Genomic DNA, 24,654 nt, shown 5'->3' with positions numbered 1-24,654 from the left:
GTGAAGCTAAGTATTTCACACATAATCCAGGTCCCTGCAACCAAAGTCAAGGTCACATGGAGAGGTCAAAGTGAGTGTTCGGGGACCATTTAGTCTTCATTTATTGATGGATTGTAACACAAATGATAATTAATTATCATGACTACAAGTGGGACACATGCAATTTAGGTTCATATTTGCAAGGTCAAGGTCACTAGAGATGATAAAATATCCAGATATTGTCTGAATATTGCCTAGAGCATATCTCGTAAATTATGTTTCTAGGGTTTTCAAGCAGGATACCTGAAAATTTTCCATTATGGACTATCCTTTTTCGCTGGACTTTCCCTTCTCAATAACATTCACATAAATAAGCCTTTGTTAATATCAATTTTCTTTTTTTTATATTTGCTTGTTTGGAAATCCAGTTAATATTTATTTGTTTTAAGTTATTTTCTTGTTTTTTGGATTTGAAAATTTTTGCATAGAGTTAACATATTTTTTTTTTGCTTTTAACATATCTTTTTGGTACTGTTACTGATTGTATTTCAAAAGCTAGATAATTTCCTAAATCTAGCGCTACTAAAATATTGTTTTTGTTAATTTTTTCCTAGTTGGAGATGTTTTTCTTCTGCTATGTTTTTTTCTCTCGCTTGAAGTAGATAATGCTGCAAACTTAAATAGTTATAATTATATATTTTTGAGGAATATAGAATTGTAATACTTCTACAATATGAGGGACATAAATTGTTCTGTCTTACATCTGGAAACATTTCTTGATAATGTAAAATTTGTAATCTTTATTTTTGGACAATGTCTAAAAATGCCATTAATACATAGTGATATAAAGGAAGGACCTTGCAGTGCTTATTGTTTGATGTATTTAGCAAAGGAGCCGCGTCATGACAAAACCAACATAGTGCGTTTGCGACCAGCATGGATCCAGACCAGCCTGCGCATCCACACAGTCTGATCAGGATCCATGCTGTTTGTTTACCAACTCTATTACAAGTAGAGAAACTGATAGCTAAAAGCATGGATCCTGATCAGACTGCGCGGATGCTCAAATTCATTGACGTTCAGACAAAGGAAATTTACCGTGAATTGTTGAATTTATATATAAGGTGACTTATAACCAGTAGAGTGGCATGGTCGGGAGATTAACTCGTCAAATTAGTAATCTAAGGATTGCTGGACATGTAGGTTTAAACCCTGTCAGGGGCAAGCCATTGTTTCCTTGTGCCTGAAACTTTACATTCAGCGCATAGTACTGGTTGTTTCCAGGAACAGATTTTAGAGTGTATCTTTATGCTGATAGCTTTCTAAGCAATCAAACTAAAATAAAGTCTTTAAAATCCATCCTATAGTGCAAGATATTTTTTATTGTCATTATGTATTTTATTGTTGCAATATCTCACTACAACAAATGTTTTATATTATCATATACATGTATAAGCATCATAAATATTAGATGTGATATTTGCGATGATTTATAACAAGATAGAATTGATTATTATGAACTATAATATGCATGTGCATGTTAGATATGAACAAACAGATGTTTAAGTACAGAATTACAAGTTATTGGCCTGACCTGATGTTATGAATGTAATAGCTATTGTTTTTTACATTATGATGTATTGCAGAATAACACATGTTATGATGTTATGATAATACAAGTATATGCAGTATTAACAGATATCAATTTTATTTTATATTAATTTTGATCTGCTCAATATCATATAGAAGAATTTTAACAGTATAACTTTGTAACATTTAGTCATACATTTCTGTCTGTTGCAACTTGCTGGTGTTTTTTTACAAGAATCTTAACCCTAAACCTGCTAGAACCAAATGTGATCAGCCTTTGTCACCAGTATAGAGCCAGGCAGTCCTGCACATCCATGTAGTCTGACCAGGCTCTATACTGTTGGCAGCTCAATTTTTGTATTTTGATATTGAAATCCCTTGAACTTTGAATGGACTGTTTCAAATTCAAAGCTGGACAGATCCCTTATAGAAATATAGCAGGTTATACTGGTTAACATGAACTTTGTAACATTTAGTCATTGTATTTGTGGCTATTTTTTAGGACCCAGTTAGAACAGAAGGAAGAGCAGTATAAGAATAAGGGGCTGATAACAGGGCCAGAAGCCCAGAAGAAGATTGCTGCAGGGGACAATCAGGGGGCTATTGCTCAACTAGAGTCCGAGCTCACACAAGCCAAGGTAAATAGAACTCTAAAAAATTAAACGTTGTATATACAGTATAGTACTACCTCTGCAGGATAACTCTATTTGGGAGAAACAGTTACATTCCAAACTTTCCTGAAAAAGTTTGAATAGAATTTTGAAAGATTTGACAATTTTTAAAAAATTTTATATGCAATAACTATTTCCTTCATGAATTAGCAAAATTCAAAGATAAATTTAAAAATGCACGTTTTTCATTGAAATGCAACTAATAATCTTAGATGATATTTTCAGCGGACGTGTGATGCATTAAACCGTGAGATATCGGTACTGCAACAATCTCGAGTGGAGCTAGAGAAACATGTGGAGAAGTTGGTACTGGAAAGAGAGCACCTGAACAGGGAGCTGGAACAGTCAAAAACTATGAAGTCAGAGGAGGCAAGGGTAGGTTTAAAATCCAAATAAATTTCTATTGTCAGTTAAAGTGCGTTATTGTTTGTCACTATTAAATAAATAGCCAGGACTGTTCATTGTTGTTACACTGGTATGTGAAATGTAACTGAGTAATATAACTGGATAGGGTAATATGTTAAGGTATGTACAGGATGATATTTTAATATCATGCCTTCACAAATCCGCTCGTTTTATGCCATTTCAATCGTAAAAAAGAAAACTGGAAATTGACCTTATGGCTAGGTATAAAACTTCACCAAACGCGTATGATGAATCTATTCTGTAAAAATTCATTAAGGCCTGTTTATCATCTAAATAATAATAATAATAAAAAAATCCCTAAAATACTGTGCTCGCTGAAAAGCAGGCCCTGTCTACAGTATAATTGATAGATTATGAGTAAGATATTTTTACTGTTGGCAGCTCATTTTTTGTATTTTGATATTGAAATCCCTTGAACTTTTTGAATGGACTGTTTCAAATTCAAAGCTGGACAGATCCCTTATAGAAATATAGCAGGTTAACTGGTTAACATGAACTTTGTAAACATTTAGTCATTGTATTTGTGGCTATTTTTTTTAGGACCCAGTTAGAACAGAAGAAGAGCAGTATAAGAATAAGGGGCTGATAACAGGCCAGAAGCCCAGAAGAAGATTGCTGCAGGGGACAATCAGGGGCTATTGCTCAACTAGAGTCCGAGGCTCACACAAGCCAAGGTAAATAGAACTCTAAAAAATTAAACGTTGTATATACAGTATAGTACTACCTCTGCAGGATAAACTCTATTTGGGAGAAACAGTTACATTCCAAACTTTCCTGAAAAAGTTTGAATAGAATTTTGAAAGATTTGACAATTTTTAAAAAATTTTATATGCAATAACTATTTCCTTTCATGAATTAGCAAAATTCAAAGATAAATTTAAAAATGCACGTTTTTCATTGAAATGCAACTAATAATCTTAGATGATATTTTCAGCGGAATCGTTGATGCATTAACCGTTGGAATGAGTACTGCAGAATTCTTCGAGTGGAGGCTAGAGAAACATGGAGATTGGTTTGAACGAGAGACCTGAACAGAGCTGAATAGTCAAAACATTTATCAAGAGGCAAGGGTCAGTTTAAATCCAAATTAATATCTAACATATGGTTACATTGTTTGAAATTTTTTGCTTCCAGTCTATACTGTATTTATAAACAATATTAATTGATAAATAGCCAGATTGTATTAACATTATTTTAATAGGGTCAATATTGAAATTTAACTGGAAGATGTAAAGGACGTAAAGTTAGAGCAGGGAGTTTTCAAAAAAATACATGATTCAAAATCCGGTTGTTCTTCCTAATGTTCAATCTAAAAGAAGAAAACTGGAAATTGAACCTTATTGGCTAGGTATAAAAACTTCACCAAACGCGTAAGATGAATCTATTCTGTAAAAATTCATTAAGGCCTGTTTATCATCTAAATAATAATAATAAAAAAATCCCTAAAATACTGTGCTCACTGAAAAGCAGGCCCTGTCACCAGTATTATTGATAGATTATCAGTAAGATATTTTAAAACTCAAAGTAAGCACAGCAACATGACACTTTTTAGCTCACCTGTCACAAAGTGACAGGGTGAGCTTTTGTGATCGCTTTTCGTCCGGCGTCCGTCCGGCCGGCCTTCCGTCCGTCCGTAAACTTTTGCTTTAAACGACATCTCCTCATAAACCACTGAGCCAATTTCATCCAAACTTCACAGGAATGTTCCTTTGGTGGTCACCTTTAAAAATTGTTCAAAGAATTTAATTCCATGCAGAACTCTGGTTGCCATGGCAACCGAAAGAAAAATCTTTAAATATCTTCTTTTAAACAACCCTAAGAGCTAGAGCTTAGATATTTGGCATGAAACATATTCTAGTGAGTGTCTACCAAGTTTGTTCAAATAAAAGCCCTGGGGTCAAAACTTGCCCCGCCCCAGGGGGTCATTGATTTTCCCTATATGCATATAGTAAAAACTTAAAAAATCTTCTTTTAAAGATTTAGAACCCAAAGAGCTAGAGCTAAGATATTTGGCATGAAACATCTTCTAGTTTGTGTCTACCAAATTTGTTCAAATAAAAGCCCTGGGGTCAAAATTGGCCCTGCCCCAGGGGGTCATAGATTTTCCCTATATGCATATAGTAAAAACTTAAAAAATCTTCTTTTAAAGAACCCAAAGAGCTAGAGCTAAGATATTTGGCATGAAACATCTTCTAGTGAGTGTCTACCAAGTTTGTTCAAATAAAAGCCCTGGGGTCAAAATTGGCCCTGCCCCAGGGGGTCATTGATTTTCCCTATATGCATATAGTAAAAACTTAAAAAATCTTCTTTTAAAGAACTGTAAGAGCTAGAGCTTAGATATTTGGCATGATACATCTTCTAGTGAGTGTCTACCAAGTTTGTTTAAATAAAAGCCCTGGGGTCAAAATTGGCCCAGCCCCAGGGGGTCATTGATTTTCCCTATATGCATATAGTAAAAACTTAAAAAATCTTCTTTTAAAGAACCCAAAGAGCTAGAGCTAAGATATTTAGCATGAAACATCTTCTAATGAGTGTCTACCAAGTTTGTTCAAATAAAAGCCCTGAGGTCAAAATTGGCCCTGCCCCAGGGGGTCATAGATTTTCCCTATATGCATATAGTAAAAACTTAAAAAATCTTCTTTTAAAGAACCCAAAGAGCTAGAGCTAAGATATTTGGCATGAAACATCTTCTAGTGAGTGTCTACCAAGTTTGTTCAAATAAAAGCCCTGGGGTCAAAATTGGCCCCGCTCCGGGGGTCATTGATTTTCCCTATATGCATATATTTAAGTAAATATCTACAAAGTTTGTTCAAATAAAAGCCCGGGGCTCAAAACTGGCCCTGCCCCAGGGGTGTCATTGTTTTTAACTATATTGGCCTGGGGGGGGGGGGGCTATATACAGGTGAGAGACCTCAGGGCCTTCATGGCCCTCTTGTTATATTTGATGCCAATAAACCATCATAGATATACCCTTTTGCTGCCAAAACTATAATCACAGAAAATTGTAGAATTATTGTGTATTTGACAGGGAAATTTCCAAAAATCACATGTACTATAAAAATTATAAATGGATGCTCATTTTTATATTTCTTGTATATCCAGGAAATGAACAAGGATGTGATAACATTATTTTTATTCCAACTTCAAACAAACAAAAAAATCGATTAATATGCCATAATAAATCAAAATCAATTGGTTTATATTTCATTTAAGGGTACACACTCATCTTGTTTGCAAAGAGGTGATACTGTGAGTAGGACATTTAATAAACTAAAGGACTTCAAATAATTGATTACACATTCTTATATGATATAGGAATTAGAGAAGGAATACCAAAAAGACATAGATAAACTGAAGAACAAATTAAAATGGTATGCCGAGAACCAGGAACTACTGGACAAGGGAACCAGGAAGCTCAAGACCAGGGAAGATGAAATACACAAACTCAAGATGAGGATTGAAGAACTTCAAACTGAGGTATTAACACTGAAAAATTTTGAGGGTTTTTCAGATTAAAAAAGGAGAAAAAAATACTTTTTAGCATTGAGTTTATAGTATACATGTATCTGTGTTCCACTGAGAGTCACATTACTAGAGTCTTCAATCAAGATCACTCTTTTAATGAGCATTTCATCTTAAACATGTACTTTGTTACTTTCTATAATGGACGAACAGTTATATATTCAACAGTACTTTTGGTTTATACAGAATTTATTTTACCAGTATAAGAGCTAAAAGAGTACATCTTTTAGTTCCATTGTGTAGGAAGCTAAAAGTTTATAGAATATAGATACACTTTCGAAATCTGTTTCTGGAACCAACCAGTACTGAGCAATGAGTGTAAAGTTTCTTGCTCAAGGAAACAAGGACTGCCTCTGACTTGGTTTAAACCAATGACCTAGCGATCATTAGATTACTAGTCTGACGCATTTACTTATACATTCGGCCATTCCGCCAATTAAACAGTAGTTTTATAAACGTACAACAGCATACTGGATTACATTGTTTTGAACAGTTTTTTGCCTCTGCCAGTCCATATATGCTGATAATATTATAAACAATATGTATTGCAGTTTAAATAGAGACAAGTATATGTATATGATAAAACATATTATTTAATCAGGAGTACATATATTGAAAATTTTAGTCTGGCAAGCGTGTTGAGGACAGTAAAGTTAGAGCCAGGGAGCGTGCTGGTGACCAGAAGAAAATACAAGATCTGCAAAGACAGGTATGATCTTAACTGAAAGTTGCTTCATTGTCTGTATTTAAAAGGCCAATATAATTCATTGTAAAAAGTAGCCACTGTTGACAAGCAGTATCTGCAGAAAAGACATGTACCATTGTAATCATTATCAATTTGTAACACCAGTGGTTAGCCAAAATCATCACTCCTGTTTTGGCGCCGTATGACCTAAATGGTGTTGGTGTGATGTAAAACCAACCAAACCAACAAAAGGAATCATTTTTTCCTGTGCAAGAGTGGTTTCAAATGTTATTAGCTCACCTGTCACAAAGTGACAGGGTGAGCTTTTGTGATCGCTTTTCGTCCGGCGTCCGTCCGGCGTCCGTCCGTCGTCCGTCCATAAACTTTTACTTTAAATGACATCTCCTCATAAACCACTAAGCCAATTTCATCCAAACTTCACAGGAATGTTCCTTTGGTGGTCACCTTTAAAAATTGTTCAAAGAATTTAATTCCATGCAGAACTCTGGTTGCCATGGCAACCGAAAGAAAAAACTTAAAATATCTTCTTTTAAAAAACCCTAAGAGCTAGAGCTTAGATATTTGGCATGAAACATCTTCTAGTGAGTGTCTACCAAAGTTGTTCAAATAAAATTCCTGGGGTCAAAATTGGCCCCGCCCCAGGGGGTCATTGATTTTCCCTATATGCATACAGTAAAAACTTGAAAAATCTTCTTTTAAAGAACCAAAAGAGCTAGAGCTAAGATATTCAGCATGAAACATCCTCTAATGAGTGTCTACCAAGTTTGTTCAAATAAAAGCCCTGGGGTCAAAACTGGCCCCGCCCCGGGGGACATTGATTTTCCCTATATGCATATAGTAAAAACTTAAAAAATCTTCTTTTAAAGAACTCAAAGAGCTAGAGCTAAGATATTCAGCATGAAACATCTTCTAATGGGTGTCTACCAAGTTTGTTCAAATAAAAGTCCTGGGGTCAAAATTGGCCCCGCCCCGGGGGGTCATTGATTTTCCTTATATGTGTATAGCAAAAACTGAAATAATCTTCTTTGAAAAAAAACCAAATAGCTAGAGTTTAGATATTAAGCATGAAACATCTTCTAGTGAGTGTCTACAAAGTTTGTTCAAATAATAGCCCTGGGGTCAAAATTGGCCCCGCCCCGGGGGTCATTGATTTTGCCTATATGCATATAGTAAAAACTTAAAAAATCTTCTTTGAAAAAACCCAAATAGCTAGAGTTTAGATATTAAGCATGAAACATCTTCTAGTAAGTGTCTACAAAGTTTGTTCAAATAAAAGCCCTGGGGTCAAAACTGGTCCCGCCCCAGGGGTGTCATTGTTTTTTACTATATGTGTGTAGTAAAAACTTAAAAATCTTCTTTTAAAAAACCCAATGAGCTAGAGCTTAGATGTTTAGCATGAAATATCTTCTTATGGATGTCTACCAAGTTTGTTCAAATAAAAGCCCTTGGGTGAAAATTGGCCCTGCCGGGGGGGGGGGGGGGGAGGGGTGTGAGATCATTGTTTTTCATTACATGTGTGTAGTAAAAACTTAACATTGTGAAACATCTTCTAATGAGTGTCTTCCAAGTTTGTTCAAATAAAAGCCCTGGGTTTTAAACTGGCCCCACTCCGGGGGCCTATATACAGGTGAGCGACCTCAGGGCCATCATGGCCCTCTTGTTTTGTGGAGAATTTACATTCATATATGAAAAAGAAATAGTATTTTACTTTTTGTGTTAGTGTGAAATAACTTAAGGATAACATTTCAACACAGGTCAAAGAGATGGAGGCGATATTGAAGAGACGTAATCCAAATTCACTGCAGTCATTGATGATAGCTGCCGCGGCCGCACCTGATAATGCTGCCAACAACAACAGAACTGCCTACACGGAGGTACTAGAGAGTCGAGTGAAGAAACTGGAAAAAGAACTCGAGGAAAAAGATGGTGAGACCAATAAACTGATGCGTGGGGTTGAACAGAAATACCATTCTATTAAAGTAAGTTGTTGGCAAAAATGGTAATAGTTGTTACCAACACAAGAGATAATGGTAATAGTAAATATGACATGTGCTCAAGATCTGTCTCTACAATCATGGAAAGTATTCACTTAAAACTTGTCATAGGGGTGTCATCTTGGTCACAAGTTTAGGACATGTACCAAATCCTATGAAACTAGCATTGATTTTGATGCCCTTTTATTGACAGTTTGGGAGGGCATACTGTTTTTAGCTTGACTATACAAAATATTTGATGAGCTGTCCTACTCATACCAACATCCACATCCAGATTAAAGTTTTTGTGCAATAAAATATTTTTCATTATAACTTTTTTAATTCTAAAGGTATAATTTACACACTTCAAATATAAGTCCCTTATCATCAACCACATCTTATGTGACAAGGTCTATAACTCTGGACGAAATATTTTCAGAATTATCTCCCCTTGGTTTATACAAGTTTATTTTAGTTTGATTGTGTTGGAAGCTATTAGATTATTGAAACACTCTCGAATCCGTTCCTGGAACCAACCAGTACTAAGCAATGAATGTAAAGTTTCTTGCTCAAGGAAACAACGTCTTGCCCCTGACAGGGTTTGAACCCACGTGGTCAGCAATCCTTAGATTACTAGTCAGGCGCGTTAACCACTCGGCCGCGCCGCCACAATCTCCCCTTAAACATGGAATTTTCCTTATCCAGGATATTGTAATACTTTCAAGCACTAAGGAAAGTCAAGCATGCTGTCCTTCTGACAGCTCTTGTTATATCCATTTTCAAAAACTATTACTCTGATTTTAGTTACAATTTGAAGAAAGGATCAAGGAGTTGGAACTTCAATTATCCATATACCAGGGCCAAGCTGATCATGTCCATCCTCACACACATTCTTTGGCCCTGGAACGAGAATTGGAGAGTGTTAGAGAAAGATATAAAGTACAAGTGAAGGAATTACAAGCCGAGGCAGACAGGCTAACTGCTGAACTTGCCAAATCAAAGAAATCATTAGAAGGTAAGCTTGTGAATTTCTGATTAAAATCTCTCTTTTACTAGTAGCCAAACATTTTATTTCCCTTTGTGATAAAAACATTTCAAACACATGGAAGTTCACACATTGGTCCCGAAATTCTCATATTTTACATGAATCCTGAAATTTTCACATTTTTTCATCATCTCTTTGGTGTTGTTTATTTAGTTTTATATTAGAAGAAAAAAAGGTCAGATCACATAAAATTGAAAATATATGTTTTTATGTAAATGATGTAATTAATAATAATATATAATCATTAAATTTAATAATTAATTGAATTGATAAAGTGTTTACTATTCATATATGTAATTTGCAATAGGACAGCAAATATTGTCCCAAAATACATTAAACTTTTATGACTACAAGTATCCAATACAAATGCTCAACTTTCTTGATTTTCTGTGTCCAATTGTTTATGAAATCCATTTGTTAAAACTTGTTCAAGAGCTTCTAAATTGAGCTGCAAACAAACAATTTTTATTTTCGTGTCACTTTGTGAGCCAATTTTTATTTTGTGCTTTTATAGTGATAGTCGTTGTGTAAAGTCATTGATTAACTTTAAAGGCATTTTAAGCTGGTTTAAACTATCAGCATTATCTATTTATCTAAATCTTGTCCAGTTATTTTAGATTTGATTTGTATGTTTAAATTTAGTTTTTTCACATGTTTTTCTGATGGAAAATAGCATATAGTCTTACAGGAATGTATAAATAATTTTTTATTTTTTGTGTCAGGAAAGGCAGAAGCTGAGAATGCAAAGGAAGTTGAGACAGAGTTACGTACCTTGGTGAGATCTCTGCAACAGGAGGTAGAAAACAAAAACCATGATCTTCAGGTCATGCAGAAATCTTTAGAACGACTACGCAAAGAAAAGCACATGTCTTACACTAATGATTTAGGTAGGTTTTATAAATTTCTATTTATTATGCTCCCCGAAAAATTTCGGGGGAGCATATAGTCGTCGGGTTGTCCGTCTGTACGTCCGGAATTCGTGTCCGGCCCATAACTTCGTTATTTGAAGTCGGATTTTAAAAATATTTCACAGAAATGATCACCATATTGAGACAACTTGTCAAGCGCAACATTTTGCTCGCTACCTTGAAGGTCAAGGTCACAGCATGACCTTGCAGCAACATCGTGTCTAGTCCATAACTTCGTTATTTGAAGTCTGATTTTAAAAATATTTCACAGAAATGATCATCATATTGAGATGATGTATAATGCACAACATTTGGGTCGCTTCCTTGAAGGTCAAGGTCACACCATGACCTTGCAGCAAAATCGTGTCCGGCCCATAACTTCGTTATTTGAAGTTAGATTTTAAAACTATTTCACAGAAATTATCACCATATTGAGATGACGTGTGGCATGCAACATTTGGGTTGCTACCTCGAAGGTCAAGGTCACAACATGACCTTGCAGCAAAATCGTGTCCGGCACATAACTTCATTATTTGAAGTTGGATTTTACAACTATTTAACAAAAATGATCACCATATTAAATCGACGTGTCACATGCAACATTTGGGTTGCAACCTTGAAGGTCAAGGTCACAGCATGACCTTGCAGCAAAATCATGTCCGGCCCATAACTTCGTTATTTGAAGTTGGATTTTACAACTAAAGTAGAACTTCTATGAGTCGAACTTCGATTAGTCGATTTTCTTGATGTGTCGAAGAAAAATGAAAGTCCCGATTTTTCCCCCTATATATTCCTTATAAAAACCTATTCATGAGTCGAAATTTTCTGTGTCGAATTTTTCGATGTGTTAAAGTTTTTTTGTGGTCCATATAAAGTAAATCTAGTGCAATTTACCACAAATAAGTCAAAGTCGTTCGATTATTTTGACAACTTCGATCTTTTTCACACCTTATCTGGCTGCGAAGACGATTTCCAATCAACTTGTGTGACAGGTGTTAATTACACAGCCGTGTGTTCAAACAGCCTTTGTTCGCGATAAAATGTGTGATAAAATGCTTTAATCGTTTATATTTTAATTGCCGTAGTGATATTTGGAAGTAAACAGTAAGAACTACTTTCATTTGAAAACATTGGTAACCGGGTGTCACGTGAGAATAACATGCGAAATATTTACTATAAGCTGGTTTAGTTATCGCCCTTTCATATTGTTACACCTTTTGTAACTCTATTCCAATCAACTTGTGTGACAGGTGTTAATTACACAGTCGTGTGTTCAAACAGCCTTTGTTTGTGATAAGATGTGTGATAAAATGCTTTAATTGTTTCTATTTTAATTGCCGTAGTGATATTTGAAAGTAAACAGTTAGAACTACTTTCATTTGAAAACATCGGTAACCCGGTGTCGCGTGAGAATAACACGCGAAATATTTACTATTAGCTGGTCTACTTATCGGAACTTTCGTATTGTTACGCCTTTTGTAACTCTATTGTATACGTCAACGGGAAGCTCAAATAATTAGCCGTGAAAAAACTATTTAAAATGCTATATTTATCATTGTAAAATGTAAAATATCAGATTAATGATGGAAAAATATGAAATAGGTTTCGTTATAGATCTTGTAATTAGAACTAGTCACGGGTCGAAATTTTGTCATGGAATTGAGAGCAATTCATGAGTCGAAGTCCCGATGTGTCGAAGTTTTTACGCAAGTCCCTTCAACTTCGACTTACCGAATTTCTACTGTATTTCACAAAAATGATCACCATATTGAGACAATGTGTCATGCACAACATTTGGGTTATTTTTACACTTTGAACTTTGTCTGTGACATAACTCTGACACTACAAGAGGTATACCTTCCTGTGTCCAAAACCTATTTGGGGAGCATCACCCGGTTCAACCGGCTCTTGTTTTATATTACACGTATACTGAGATAAAAGATGTACATAGATTTGTTGTAAAGTCTGCATTTGAGTTGTATTTGGGTGTTGGGTGATACAACATTGAACTATGTAGTTATATACAGTATATAGTCCAGAATTTTTCTGAACCTGATTCAATGGCGATGTGGAGTAAATATTTAGTAGTTGTATCACGCCATGGTCATTGAATTTTTTCATGTGAAGAGGCTATCTAGCTAGCTTACAGAAGGTCATAGTTGTACATCAGTGCCCACATAATTATGCTACACATAATGCTCAGAAGAACTCCTAAGGCTTTCCACTGCCAGTTAAGTGGTATAGACACCATGTTGTTAAAAATGTCATTTAATGAAATTAGCAAAAAAGTGCATTTCTCTTACTTGTGGACAATGCTTTCCTTATCATCTGTTATTGAGAAGTTTAATTTTTTTTTGGCTAAGACTGTAGTAGTTAATTTTACATGTAATTATAATTTTAATTAGAGATTATAATTAGAATTTTATACTGAAGGACAATAATCACTTGACCATAATTGAGCTGCATTGGTTAAAAAAAGGGTTTGTTTTGTTTAATTGTTGATACAAATTTGAAACTAATTTAATAAGTCTGATTTCTAACTTAGTCCATCAGCCATAAAATCAAATAAATAAATAACATTGATGCTATTTTCCAGGTAAAAAGGGTAAACAGAAGGTCAAGGGAAGTAGATCTGACCTTACTGACACAGATGAGTTGTCTTCCTTGCCAAAAGAGAGAGAATATGAACCCAAAGTGTTCGAAGATGCTCATATTTCAGATGTGCTCAAAGAAAACGAGGATCTTAAAATGAAGGTAGGACAGTTGTATTCACAAAAATGATAAGCCTTTTGCCACCAGTATAGAGCCATGCCAGCCTGCATATCCATACAATTTGACCATGCTTTTATACTGTTGGTAGCTCTAATATTGTATATTGATATTGAGATTCTTTAAATTTTGAATGGAATTTACCACATTCAATGCTGGGCAAACATTCAGGAGAAGAATGGTTGATTAAAACAGACAATTTTTTTTTATTGAAATTGGAGGTCTTTTTCTTTTTTGATATGGCAAATTGCTTTGAACTGGTACCGTTCCATTTATGTATATGTTAGCTGAAAACATCTATGCTTCTATAATACAAATTTACATGTTTACAAACTAAGGCTGCGTAAAGTTCAGTGTTTTCAATTTTTTTTTATTTAGTGTTGCTACATGTAATTCATTCAGTAAGGTAGAAAATCTGTTGCTAGTTTGTGCTGAACATAAAACTGCTTTTCTTGAACTTTTTATGTAATAAAAACCCTTCAAGGTAAACAAGTATAAGAGATTTGACTTAAGTTTAAAATAATCATATGTAAATATTAATCTGACATGTTTGGGATCTGGAGCCAAGGTCATTTTTATCATAATATAGAAAGAGGTTGGGTATTTAACCAAATGAAATTGTTGAAATTTGGAAAAATTAATTCTCAAAAAGGTTGACAAGCTACACTTACAACTAGACCAGCACAGGGTAGATATACGTAAAGTTCTTGCCGAGAATGAGGGTGTCATGCGCGAGACAAGAGAAAACTACGAGGAGAAAATAGAACAGCTACGACGCTCCCACCAACAGGAAGTGAAACGATTAATGGCGCAGCAAGCCCTCGAACATTCAACGTCTCGCATGGCAGAATTACAGAGTAAAGTGGACACTCAGGAGGTATTATTAAATCTTAAGCCTGCTGGCAGCAACCCATGTGACCAATGCAGACCATGATTAGCCAGCATATATGTGATGTTTGATCATGGTCTGTACTATTTGCTATTCATTTAGTACATATTTTAAAATTTTGCCCTAAATATGATCATTTTAAAGATGGACAAGTCAATTCAAGATATTTAGTGTGGTCTAAAGTGTTTATATTCTTGGTTTGAAAGCAGAATTTTTAGCACTTAAGTGTTTTAATGATTTTCATGTCACCTGCTAAAGAGTAGCGGCAACATATCTGGATCATTTCTCCATTGTCTGCCTATCATTACTAAATAGGGATAAGGGGCCATCTTACTGTAAACAGAACAAACGAAATCAATAGAGTTCATACTGTTACTATAGAAAAAGGGGCCAAAGGCTCTGCTACAAAGTAGCCACAACATATAGGCAACAAACTGTCTAATTGCCCCTCAAAACAATCATCAGGTGACAGGTGAACATTGATCGCTCTTGTTCATACAAATTTTTCTTGAATTTGATAAAACCATTCCTTTAATGATATTTAATCAACATTTATAATAGAAATTATGTTTTTCTTTTATATTAGTGTTTGTTAAAATTGCAGGTGATGATAAAACATCTACGGGAGCAGCAGGCACGGCTAGAAGTGGAGGCCGAGGCTGCATCTGTTCTAAGGATTAAACAAACACGACTGGAGGAATCTATAAAATCTTTATATAAAGAACTCAAAGAGGCTAAAAAATCTCATTCTCCTGTAAGTACTTTGTCGTTCTTTTACTTTTATTTAACCTTTAGCTGCTGACTGCTGTTAATGCAGCTCTGATGCAACTATGATCAGCCTGTCGGTACATTATGATTACTTTGACTTTTGACATTCAGCACTTAAAGGCCCATTATGCCTCTTTTTTATTTCTCAAAAACTTTTTATTTGGTATTTGTTACGATTTAAAATATTATCAAACACATGTTTAACATTTCTAAACAATTTAGAAAAATATGGATTTCTGAGTCATGATGTGCCTTTAAAGTGACATTATGCTCTTATTTTCACTGTCAAGTTGAGCTGAATTAACTATATGTTTCAAAAGACTGACTGTATTATGGTGACTGAGCAACAGTTGATGTTGGAAAAAGTTTAGGAAAAAATATAGCTCTACCTATAGTATTAAAAGACTGTCCCACTCTTAATAAATTAAACGTTACAGGTTAATTCCATTGCTATTTATAGAATTTTCCTTGGGCCAAATGAGTTATTTATGTGAAGTAAGTAATTGAATTTGAAAGGAATTATGGCAAAATGAAAACTTATTTGGACTTTTAGCTGTTCACTCAATATATACCCTTGCATGGGCATAATGTCACTTTAATTTCTTTGACTTTGAAGTTGATCACTATTATTTATTTGAATTTGACATAAATTTCTTTGATTTTATATTACTATAATTTCTTTAACTTTTAACATTAAAACAATATAATCAAACTGAATAACTAAGCAACAATATTTATAGTGTTAAATGTTTATCACATTGGTATTCAAGATTTCCATCAATTACCATACTTGGAATTTGAGACTTGTAGGGAAGAATGGGCATGCTTTTTAGCTCACCTGTCACAAAGTGACAGGGTGAGCTTTTGTGATCGCTTTTCGTCCGGCGTCCGTCCGTCGTCCGTCCTTCGTCCGTCCGTAAACTTTTACTTAAAATGACATCTTCTCATAAACCACTAAGCCAATTTCATCCAAACTTCACAGGAATGTTCCATTGGTGGTCACCTTTAAAAATTGTTCAAAGAATTTAATTCCATGCAGAACTCTGGTTGCCATGGCAACCAAAAGAAAAAACTTTAAATATCTTCTTTTAAAAAACCCTAAGAGCTAGAGCTTAGATATTTGGCATGAAACATCTTCTAGTGAGTGTCTACCAAGTTTGTTCAAATAAAAGCCCTGGGGTCAAAATTGCCCCGCCCCGGGGGGTCATTGATTTTCCCTATATGCATATAGTAAAAACTTAAAAAAAATCTTCTTTTAAAGAACCCAAAGAGCTAGAGCTAAGATATTTAGCATGAAATATGTTCTAATGGGTTTCTACCAAGTTTGTTCAAATAAAAGCCCTGGGGTCAAAATTGGCCCCGCCCCGGGGGGTCATTGATTTTCCCTATATGCATATAGTAAAAACTTAAAAAATCTTCTTTTAAAGAAATCAAAGAGCTATGGCTAAGATATTGAGCATCAAACATGTTCTAATAGGTGTCTACCAAGTTTATTCAAATAAAAGCCCTGGGGTCAAAATTGGCCCCGCCCCAGGGGGTCATTGATTTTCCCTATATGCATATAGTAAAAACTTAAAAAATCTTCTTTTAAAGAACCAAAAGAGTTAGAGCTAAGATATTTAGCATGAAACATGTCCTAATAAGTGTCTACCAAGTTTATTCAAATAAAAGCCCTGGGGTCAAAATTGGCCCCACCCCGGGGGGTCATTGATTTTCCCTATATGCATGTAGTAAAAACTTAAAAAATCTTCTTTTAAAGAACTCAAAGAGCTATGGCTAAGATATTTAGCATCAAACATGTTATAATAGGTGTCTACCAAGTTTGTTCAAATAAAAGCCCTTGGGTCAAAATTGGCACCGCCCCGGGGGTCATTGATTTTCCTTATATGTGTATAGCAAAAACTTAAAAAATCTTCTTTGAAAAAACCCAAATAGCTAGAGTTAAGATATTAGGCTTGAAACATCTTTTAGTGAGTGTCTACAAAGTTTGTTCAAATAAAAGACCTGGGGTCAAAACTGGTCCCGCCCCGGGGGTCAATGATTTTCTTTATATGTGTATAGCAAAAACTTAAAATCTTCTTTGAAAAAACCCAAATAGCTAGAGTTTAGATATTAAGCATGAAACATCTTCTAGTAAGTGTCTACAAAGTTTGTTCAAATAAAAGCCCTGGCCCGGCCCCAGGGGTGTCATTGTTTTTAACTATATGTGTATAGTAAAAACTTTAAAAAAATCTTATTTTAAAAAGCCAATGAGCTAGAGCTTAGATGTTTAGCATGAAACATCTTCTTATGGGTGTCTACCAAGTTTGTGCAAATAAAAGCCCTTGGGTTAAATTGGCCCTGCAACGTTGGGGGTGGGGGTGGGGGGTTGGTGGCTGGCCTATATACAGGTGAGCGACCTCAGGGCCATCATGGCCCTCTTGTTTAAGTAAAGTCTTTAGTTTATACAAATATATTTTAGTAGCTATAAGCTGATTGAAACTCTATTGTGTCCGTTCCTGGAACCAACCAGTACTAAGCAATGAATGTAAAGTTTCTTGCTCAAGGAGACAATGTCTTGCCCCTGACAGGGTTTGAACCCACGTCATCAGCAACCCTTAGATTACTAGTCTGAAACATTAACCACTCGGCCACGCTGCCACTCTAACATGAAGTCTTTATTATTATTGTAAAATCTATTAAAATTTCAGGAAATGCGACATTTTGAAGAACTACAAGAGAAGATAATTCAGATAGAAGCGAAGCATTCTCAAAGAGAACAAGAACTTCAACAGATTATTAAAAACTCTAAACTTAGTGCTGACGTTGAGATAGAAAAAGAAGTAGAAAAGTGGCGTAAACTTGTGGAAACGAAAAATAACGAGATTCAGAAATTCCGAATGGAACTAGACTCTATCTTAGAAGTGTTGCGGGTATTACAAAAACAGGGCGTTATAATTCCATTATCATCATCTGCTGTATCATAGCATTTACTAGAAGGACTTGGTGTAACGAGATCGTATGCTCATTTGAAAAAGGAGAAACAACAGTTGTATAGGTTGACTTATATTTATGTATGAATTATGAAGACTGTGATATTAAGTTATTGATATGTTATGTAATGTCCCAGGTTAGAGAATGTCTGAAAGGGAACCAGTCGTTAGAATAGGAACCAGTCTAAAATTTTCATGATTGTATAGGTCAAGGGGGGAAAAAGACATGAAATTTGAAATTGACAAATTGTAGGTCAAAATTGAGACTGGTTAACTAGTTGAAAAATGAAAGTAGCTAAAATTTTGATTCATGAAAAAGACTTTGTTTCGTTAGATTTGACAGCGAGCTAGAAGTAGTACTTCTTAGATTACAGAGGAATGATATAGATATATATATATATATATACTGACTGAAAAATATGTAAACTTACTGAAATAGGTAGTGTAATACTATGTACTGTAGGCGATATAGTTTGCATTTGTAGATTATAAGATAGGAAAAGTTTACTCTAAAGAAGAGCTAAGTGTAAAGGTAAAGTGATCTTGTTAAGATTTATTGTCAACCTTTGACTCAAGTGCTTTATTGAAATTCTTATTAAGTTATTTAGTACAGGCAAGAACATTATACTTATACTTGATTTATAACACAGACTGCTGGGCCGGCAAAATCTTATTTTTACCAACTTGTCCCTTTTTATTTGGACCATTTCTTGACCTGTCATTATGATATTTTTATGCCACCGCAGCATCTGCGATGCGGTGGCATATAGCGATTCACCTGTGTGTGTGTGTGTGTTTGTTTGTGTGTGTGTGTGTGTGTGTGTGTGTGTGTTATATAGATTATATAGTGAACTTAAAAAATCTTCTTGTGAAAAACCAGTAGTCCAATTTCAACCAAACTTGGCAGGATTGATCCTTGGGTGAAGGGCTTCCAAAGTTGTTCAAAGAATTTCATTCCATGCAGAAATCTGGTTGCCATGGCAACCAAAAGGAATTATAAGAACAAATTTTAAAAATCTTCTTGTAAAGACCCAAAAGGCCTAGAGCTTAGATATTTTGCATAAGGCATTGTCTGGTAGACCTCTACCAAGATTGTTCAAATTATAGCCCTGGGGTCAAAATCGGCCCCGCCCCGGGGTCATTGATTTTCACTATATGTACATATAGTAAAAACTTAAAATACCTTATTGTAAAGACCCAAATAGCCTAGAGCTTAGATATTTTGCATAAGGCATTGTCTGGTAGACCTCTACCAACATTGTTCAAATTATAGCCCTGGGGTCAAAATAGGCCCCGCCCCGGGTCATTGTTATATAGATTATATAGTGAACGTAAAAAATCTTCTTGTGAAAAACCAATAGTCCAATTTCAACCAAACTTGGCAGGATTGATCCTTGGGTGAAGGGCTTCCAAAGTTGTTCAAAGAATTTCATTCCATGCAGAAATCTGGTTGCCATGGCAACCAAAAGGAATTATAAGAATAAATTTAAAAAATCTTCTTGTAAAGACCCAAAAGGCCTAGAGCTTAGATATTTTGCATAAGGCATTGTCTGGTAGACCTCTACCAAGATTGTTCAAATTATAGCCCTGGGGTCAAAATCGGCCCTGCCCCGGGTCATTGATTTTCACTATATGTACATATAGTAAAAACTTAAAATACCTTATTGTAAAGACCCAAATAGCCTAGAGCTTAGATATTTTGCATAAGGCATTGCCTGGTAGACCTCTACCAAGATTGTTCAAATTATAGCCCTAGGGTCAAAATCGGCCCCGCCCCGGGGTCATTGATTTTCACTATATGTACATATAGTTAAAACTTTAAATACCTACTTGTAAAGACCCAAAAGGCCTAGAGCATAAGGCATTGTGTTGTAGACCTCTACCCAGATTGTTCAAATTATAGCCCTGGGGTCAAAATCGGCCCTGCCCCGGGGGTCATTGGTTTTCGTTATATGTATATAGTAAAAACTTTAAAAAAATTTCTTCTAGCAATTGACAAATGCTAGAGGTTAGATATTTTGCATGAAACATTGTGTAGTGAACCTCTAGCAAGATTGTTCAAATTATAGCCCTGGGGTCAAAATTGCCCCCGCCCCGGGGGTCATTGATTTTCAATATATACATATAGTAAAAAATAAAAAAATCTTATTGTCTGTAGGTACAAGGTACAAGGCTTCAAAAACTTAAAATACCTTCTTGTAAATGCCCAAAAGGCCTAGAGCTTAGGTATTAATGCGGTGGCATAGCATTTTTCTCAAATGCAATCTTGTTTATAGTATATTTTCACTTGTCCAAACAGGCTGTGGAACAACTCAAGCAATACAGATTTTCCCTCCCCTGCAGACCGCCACTTAGCCCATAACTTGCTGGGTCTTAAAGTAATTAGACTTTGCCACCAGTATGGAGCCAGGTCACCTCCACATCCTGAAGTCTGACCAGGCACTTTACAATCTATAGCTCAATTTTTGTACTTTGATATTGAAATCCCTCAGACTTTAAATGGATTGTTCCAAATTCAATGTAGATATAACCAAGTTTTTGCAGATTAATTAAAGACATGTTAACAAAGAAGAAAAGAAAAACAACAAGAACTCAAGTTGAAGAATATCTGTTTTTGTACTTTATTATTTTGTGTTATTAACATGTATAGATGTACATAAGATATTATATTTATTCTATTTGTATAGAAGAAATATTTATTAAATCATAAAATATAACTTATAATGTAACTCATCTGGTTGTTGTTATATTTTTTCTGGGCCTTAGGGATGATATCATCCTTTTTTTAATGTTAAGCACTGCTTAAGCCGTTTCATGGGGATGTGAGAGATGTTGTACTTTTGTTCCTATATTTTGAACAGACTTATGCCAATGCATTAAAAAATCAGATATTTTCTCCCCACTACCCCTATGTTTTCTGGTGTGTTTTTTTAGCTCACCTGTCACAAAGTGACATGGTGAGCTTTTGTGGGCGTCCGTCCGTAAACTTTTACTTTAATCGACATCTCCTCATAAACCGCTAAGCCAATTTCATCCAAACTTTACAGGAATGTTCCTTTGGTAGTCAACTTTAAAAGTTGTTCAAAGAATTTAATTCCAAGCAGAACTGTGGTTGCCATGGCAACCGAAAGAAAAAAAAATTAAAATATCTTCTTTTAGAAAACCAAAAGAGCTAGAGCTTAAATATTTGGCACGAAACATTATCTTGTCAGTGTCTACCAAGTTTGTTCAAATTAATGCCCTCGGGACAAAATTGGCTCCGCCCCGGGGGTCATTGATTTTCCTTATTTGTATATAGTAAAAACTTGAAAAATCTAACCAAGTTTGTTCAAATAAAAGCCCTGGGGTAAAAATTGGCCCCGCCCCAGGAGGTCATTGTTTTCCCCTTTATATGTATATAGTAAAAACTTTTAAAAACCCCAAAGAGCTAGAGACAAGAAATTTAGCATGAAACATTTTCTAATGGGTGTCTACCAAGTTTGTTCAAATAAGGGCCCTTGGGTTAAAATTAGCTCCGCCCCGGGTGTCATTGATTTTCCTTGTTTGTGTATTGTAAAAGCTAAAAAATCTATTTATAAAAACCCAAAAGAGCTAAAGTTTAGATACTTATCAAGAAATATCTTCTTCTGAGTGTCTACCAAGTTTGTTCAAATAAAAGCGCTTGGTTTAAAATTGGCCTTGGCCCAGGGGCCTTTATACAGGTGAGCGATTTTAGGGCCATCATGGCCCTCTTGTTAGATTAATCTTTTAGCTTTTTATTTGCCTAGCCAGATCATGTAGTTTATTGTTTGTGCAATAGTCCTAGAGAATAATGGTGCCAACAATACTGATGGATTTATCGGACATCATCAATAATACACTAATATACGTATATTTATTGCTCAATGCTTATAAAGCTTTTGATGAATCACAGTGACATGTGTACAATTAAAATCACATAACTTTTTATACTAAGAACTTTACAAAAAGGAGGCATACATATATATTCTTTCACACCAGAATAGAAATGTGTCCATAGGACATGGATGCCCCCACACTCCACTGTCTAGTGACGTATAACAAAGGAAATTTTACATGACTCCCTCTACCCTTAAGTGGTTGGGGCATAAAAACATGTGGTGTATCATGCATTTTTTGGAAGAAAATCACTTGTAATCACTGTTTAGCTATCCGTGAAAACCGGTAACGTTGACAATCCGCTGAGATATGATCAAATATGTGATAAAATCACAGTAAAAACAGAAAAATTATCATGAAATATTTCCGAAGACGATGAACAAAAGCACATACATGTATGAACAGATAAAAAAACAAACTGAAAAAGTAGAGATCCATCGGAAGCAATGACAACAATAATATTAAATGAAAACTGCAGACTTGGTTTGATTTAATTTTCAACACTTTCGTTAGATACTGCAAAAGTGCAACAGCACATATGCCCCCAAGCACCGGCTAAAGCGGTATTCAATTTTCAACACTTGCATGATGGAATCAGTGATCCCGAAGGAGCAGGGAAATATAGCAAAACTGATGTAAAGTACGCACAATTTTGTAAAGTACAGAATGTTGGAAAAGAGGCGATCCATCGGAAGAATTGATGTAAAAATGCAACATCCCTCATGCCCCTATCACCGGCTTGATGGGTATTCATTCTTCAACACTAACATGCTGGAAATAATGATCCCAAGCACCATAAATAAATCACAAAAATCGATCACATGGAAATTGCAGACTGTATGACTGAGTATGTACATTAGGGATAATAAAGTGCAACATCCCTCATGCACCCTAACATCGAATGGAGCGGTACTCAATTTTCAACACTTAAAGTGATGGAGGTAAAAAACCGGGCAAATTTTTACAGTTAATTGCCTCTGTTCGATTATAAAAGTAATAAGTTTACATTCCTGCCCCCCATAGATATATGTGATTTCCTTACAAGTACATTTTTATCGTTACAGTTTTTGATAAAATTGCATGGTATGTAATTTTGATTTGGTCCTGTCACAACTATTGAAAGAGCCACATATCATTTCATTGTCTTTTGGCAAGATTTGCTTCTTCTCAAACTTATTATAATTGTTATCTATTTGAATTCGTACATAGCTTTAGAAATTATATTAGACTAGCCTCGCGGCTCGTCCAATATGATTTCTCTAGATGTGTACTCGTCCAAATATATTCCCGTATTGTACAGTAAAATGTTTCATAACCTTTGGATATATAATAAGCACTCGCTAATGATAAGTCAGTTTGAAAACCATATTGACGACCGCAACATTAGTTGTACCTACAGCTGCTTCTATAGCAGTAATCAATTTCAAAACTTGAGGTGTTTTAATCAATACAAGCACTTTTATACCAAATAAACCAATATTGTTCAATGCTCATAGAAAAAAAAACATACAATACAATTATGAAATGAGATTAGACATGTAATGGGAAAATATAACTATGTATACTATTTCCTGGAATGTCTTATGGTAGTAGGAAAAATAGGTTGCACTAATTACTAAATTGTTTTATAAATAGTATCTCATTCAGACATGTTCTCTTCATTAGCAAAATAAAAACGCTTTAAAAATAATCTAGCTATATTTTTTTGTTAGAATTTTGTATAGAACCAATTAATTATCCCTTTAAAAAGCTTTTTTTCAAAGCACTCTATATCTTGTTTAAAAATACAAACACTTCAAAAGATAATTTAGCTTCGCTTTTTATTTAAAATTTAGTATAGATTTAAATATCTCTAAGGGCCTTTATTTTTCTTTTCCAAGCACTCTTCATCTTGGACACACAATCAAAAAGTCATTCAACTGGGTTCTTGATACAGGACTTAAAACGCCACTGATCATGCAATTTTTAGCTCGACTATACGAAGTATATGGAGAGCTGTCCTACTCGCCCCGGCGTCGGCGTCCGCGTCCGCGTCCAGATTTCAGATTAAAGTTTTGGTGCAGTAAAATATTTTCCACTATAACTTTGTCATTTCTTAAGGTATCAACTTCAAACTTCAAATATATGTTCCTTATCATCAACCACATCTTATGTGACAATGTTCATAACTCTAGCACCAATATTTTCAGATTTATCTCCCGTTGAACTTAGAATTTTCCTTAAAAAATACTATTTTTTAATGTTACTTCTTTATTTCTTAAGGGATCAACCTCATACTTCAAATATATGTACCTTATAATCATCACCATCTTATGTGACAAGGTTCATAACTCTAGCACCAATATTTTCAGATTTATCTCCCCTTGAAATTTTCCTCAAAAAGTACTATTTCTTACTGTTTCTTCTTTATTTCTTAAGGGATCAACCTCATACTTCAAATATATTTACGTTATCATCATCCACATCTTATGTGACAAGGTTCATAACTCTAGCACCAATATTGCAAGAATTATCTCCCAATAAACTTAGATTTTTTTAC

General features: G+C 34.9%; 1 protein-coding gene across 1 annotated transcript in view; it reads left to right on the top strand.

Moving 5' to 3' along the window:
- The window catches only part of LOC132732485 (centrosomal protein of 162 kDa-like), a 53,006-nt gene extending 34,058 nt beyond the window's left edge, over positions 1–18,948 (top strand). Inside the window, exons 25-35 of the mRNA XM_060718919.1 lie at positions 2,072–2,207; positions 2,466–2,615; positions 5,982–6,143; positions 6,814–6,897; positions 8,649–8,873; positions 9,672–9,882; positions 10,629–10,799; positions 13,417–13,574; positions 14,242–14,466; positions 15,083–15,232; positions 17,937–18,948. Of these exons, the coding sequence (XP_060574902.1) occupies positions 2,072–2,207; positions 2,466–2,615; positions 5,982–6,143; positions 6,814–6,897; positions 8,649–8,873; positions 9,672–9,882; positions 10,629–10,799; positions 13,417–13,574; positions 14,242–14,466; positions 15,083–15,232; positions 17,937–18,212 (1,948 nt within the window). The 3' untranslated portion in view covers positions 18,213–18,948. The remainder of the gene's footprint in view (positions 1–2,071; positions 2,208–2,465; positions 2,616–5,981; positions 6,144–6,813; positions 6,898–8,648; positions 8,874–9,671; positions 9,883–10,628; positions 10,800–13,416; positions 13,575–14,241; positions 14,467–15,082; positions 15,233–17,936) is intronic.
- Positions 18,949–24,654: the final 5,706 nt, after the last annotated feature.

This window comes from Ruditapes philippinarum, unplaced genomic scaffold, assembly GCF_026571515.1.
Source record: "Ruditapes philippinarum isolate M1 unplaced genomic scaffold, ASM2657151v2 ctg269_1_1_1_1, whole genome shotgun sequence".
Lineage (NCBI taxonomy): Eukaryota > Metazoa > Mollusca > Bivalvia > Venerida > Veneridae > Ruditapes > Ruditapes philippinarum.
Note: the sequence above shows the minus strand (reverse complement) of the source record. Positions and strands in the feature narration are given on the sequence as shown.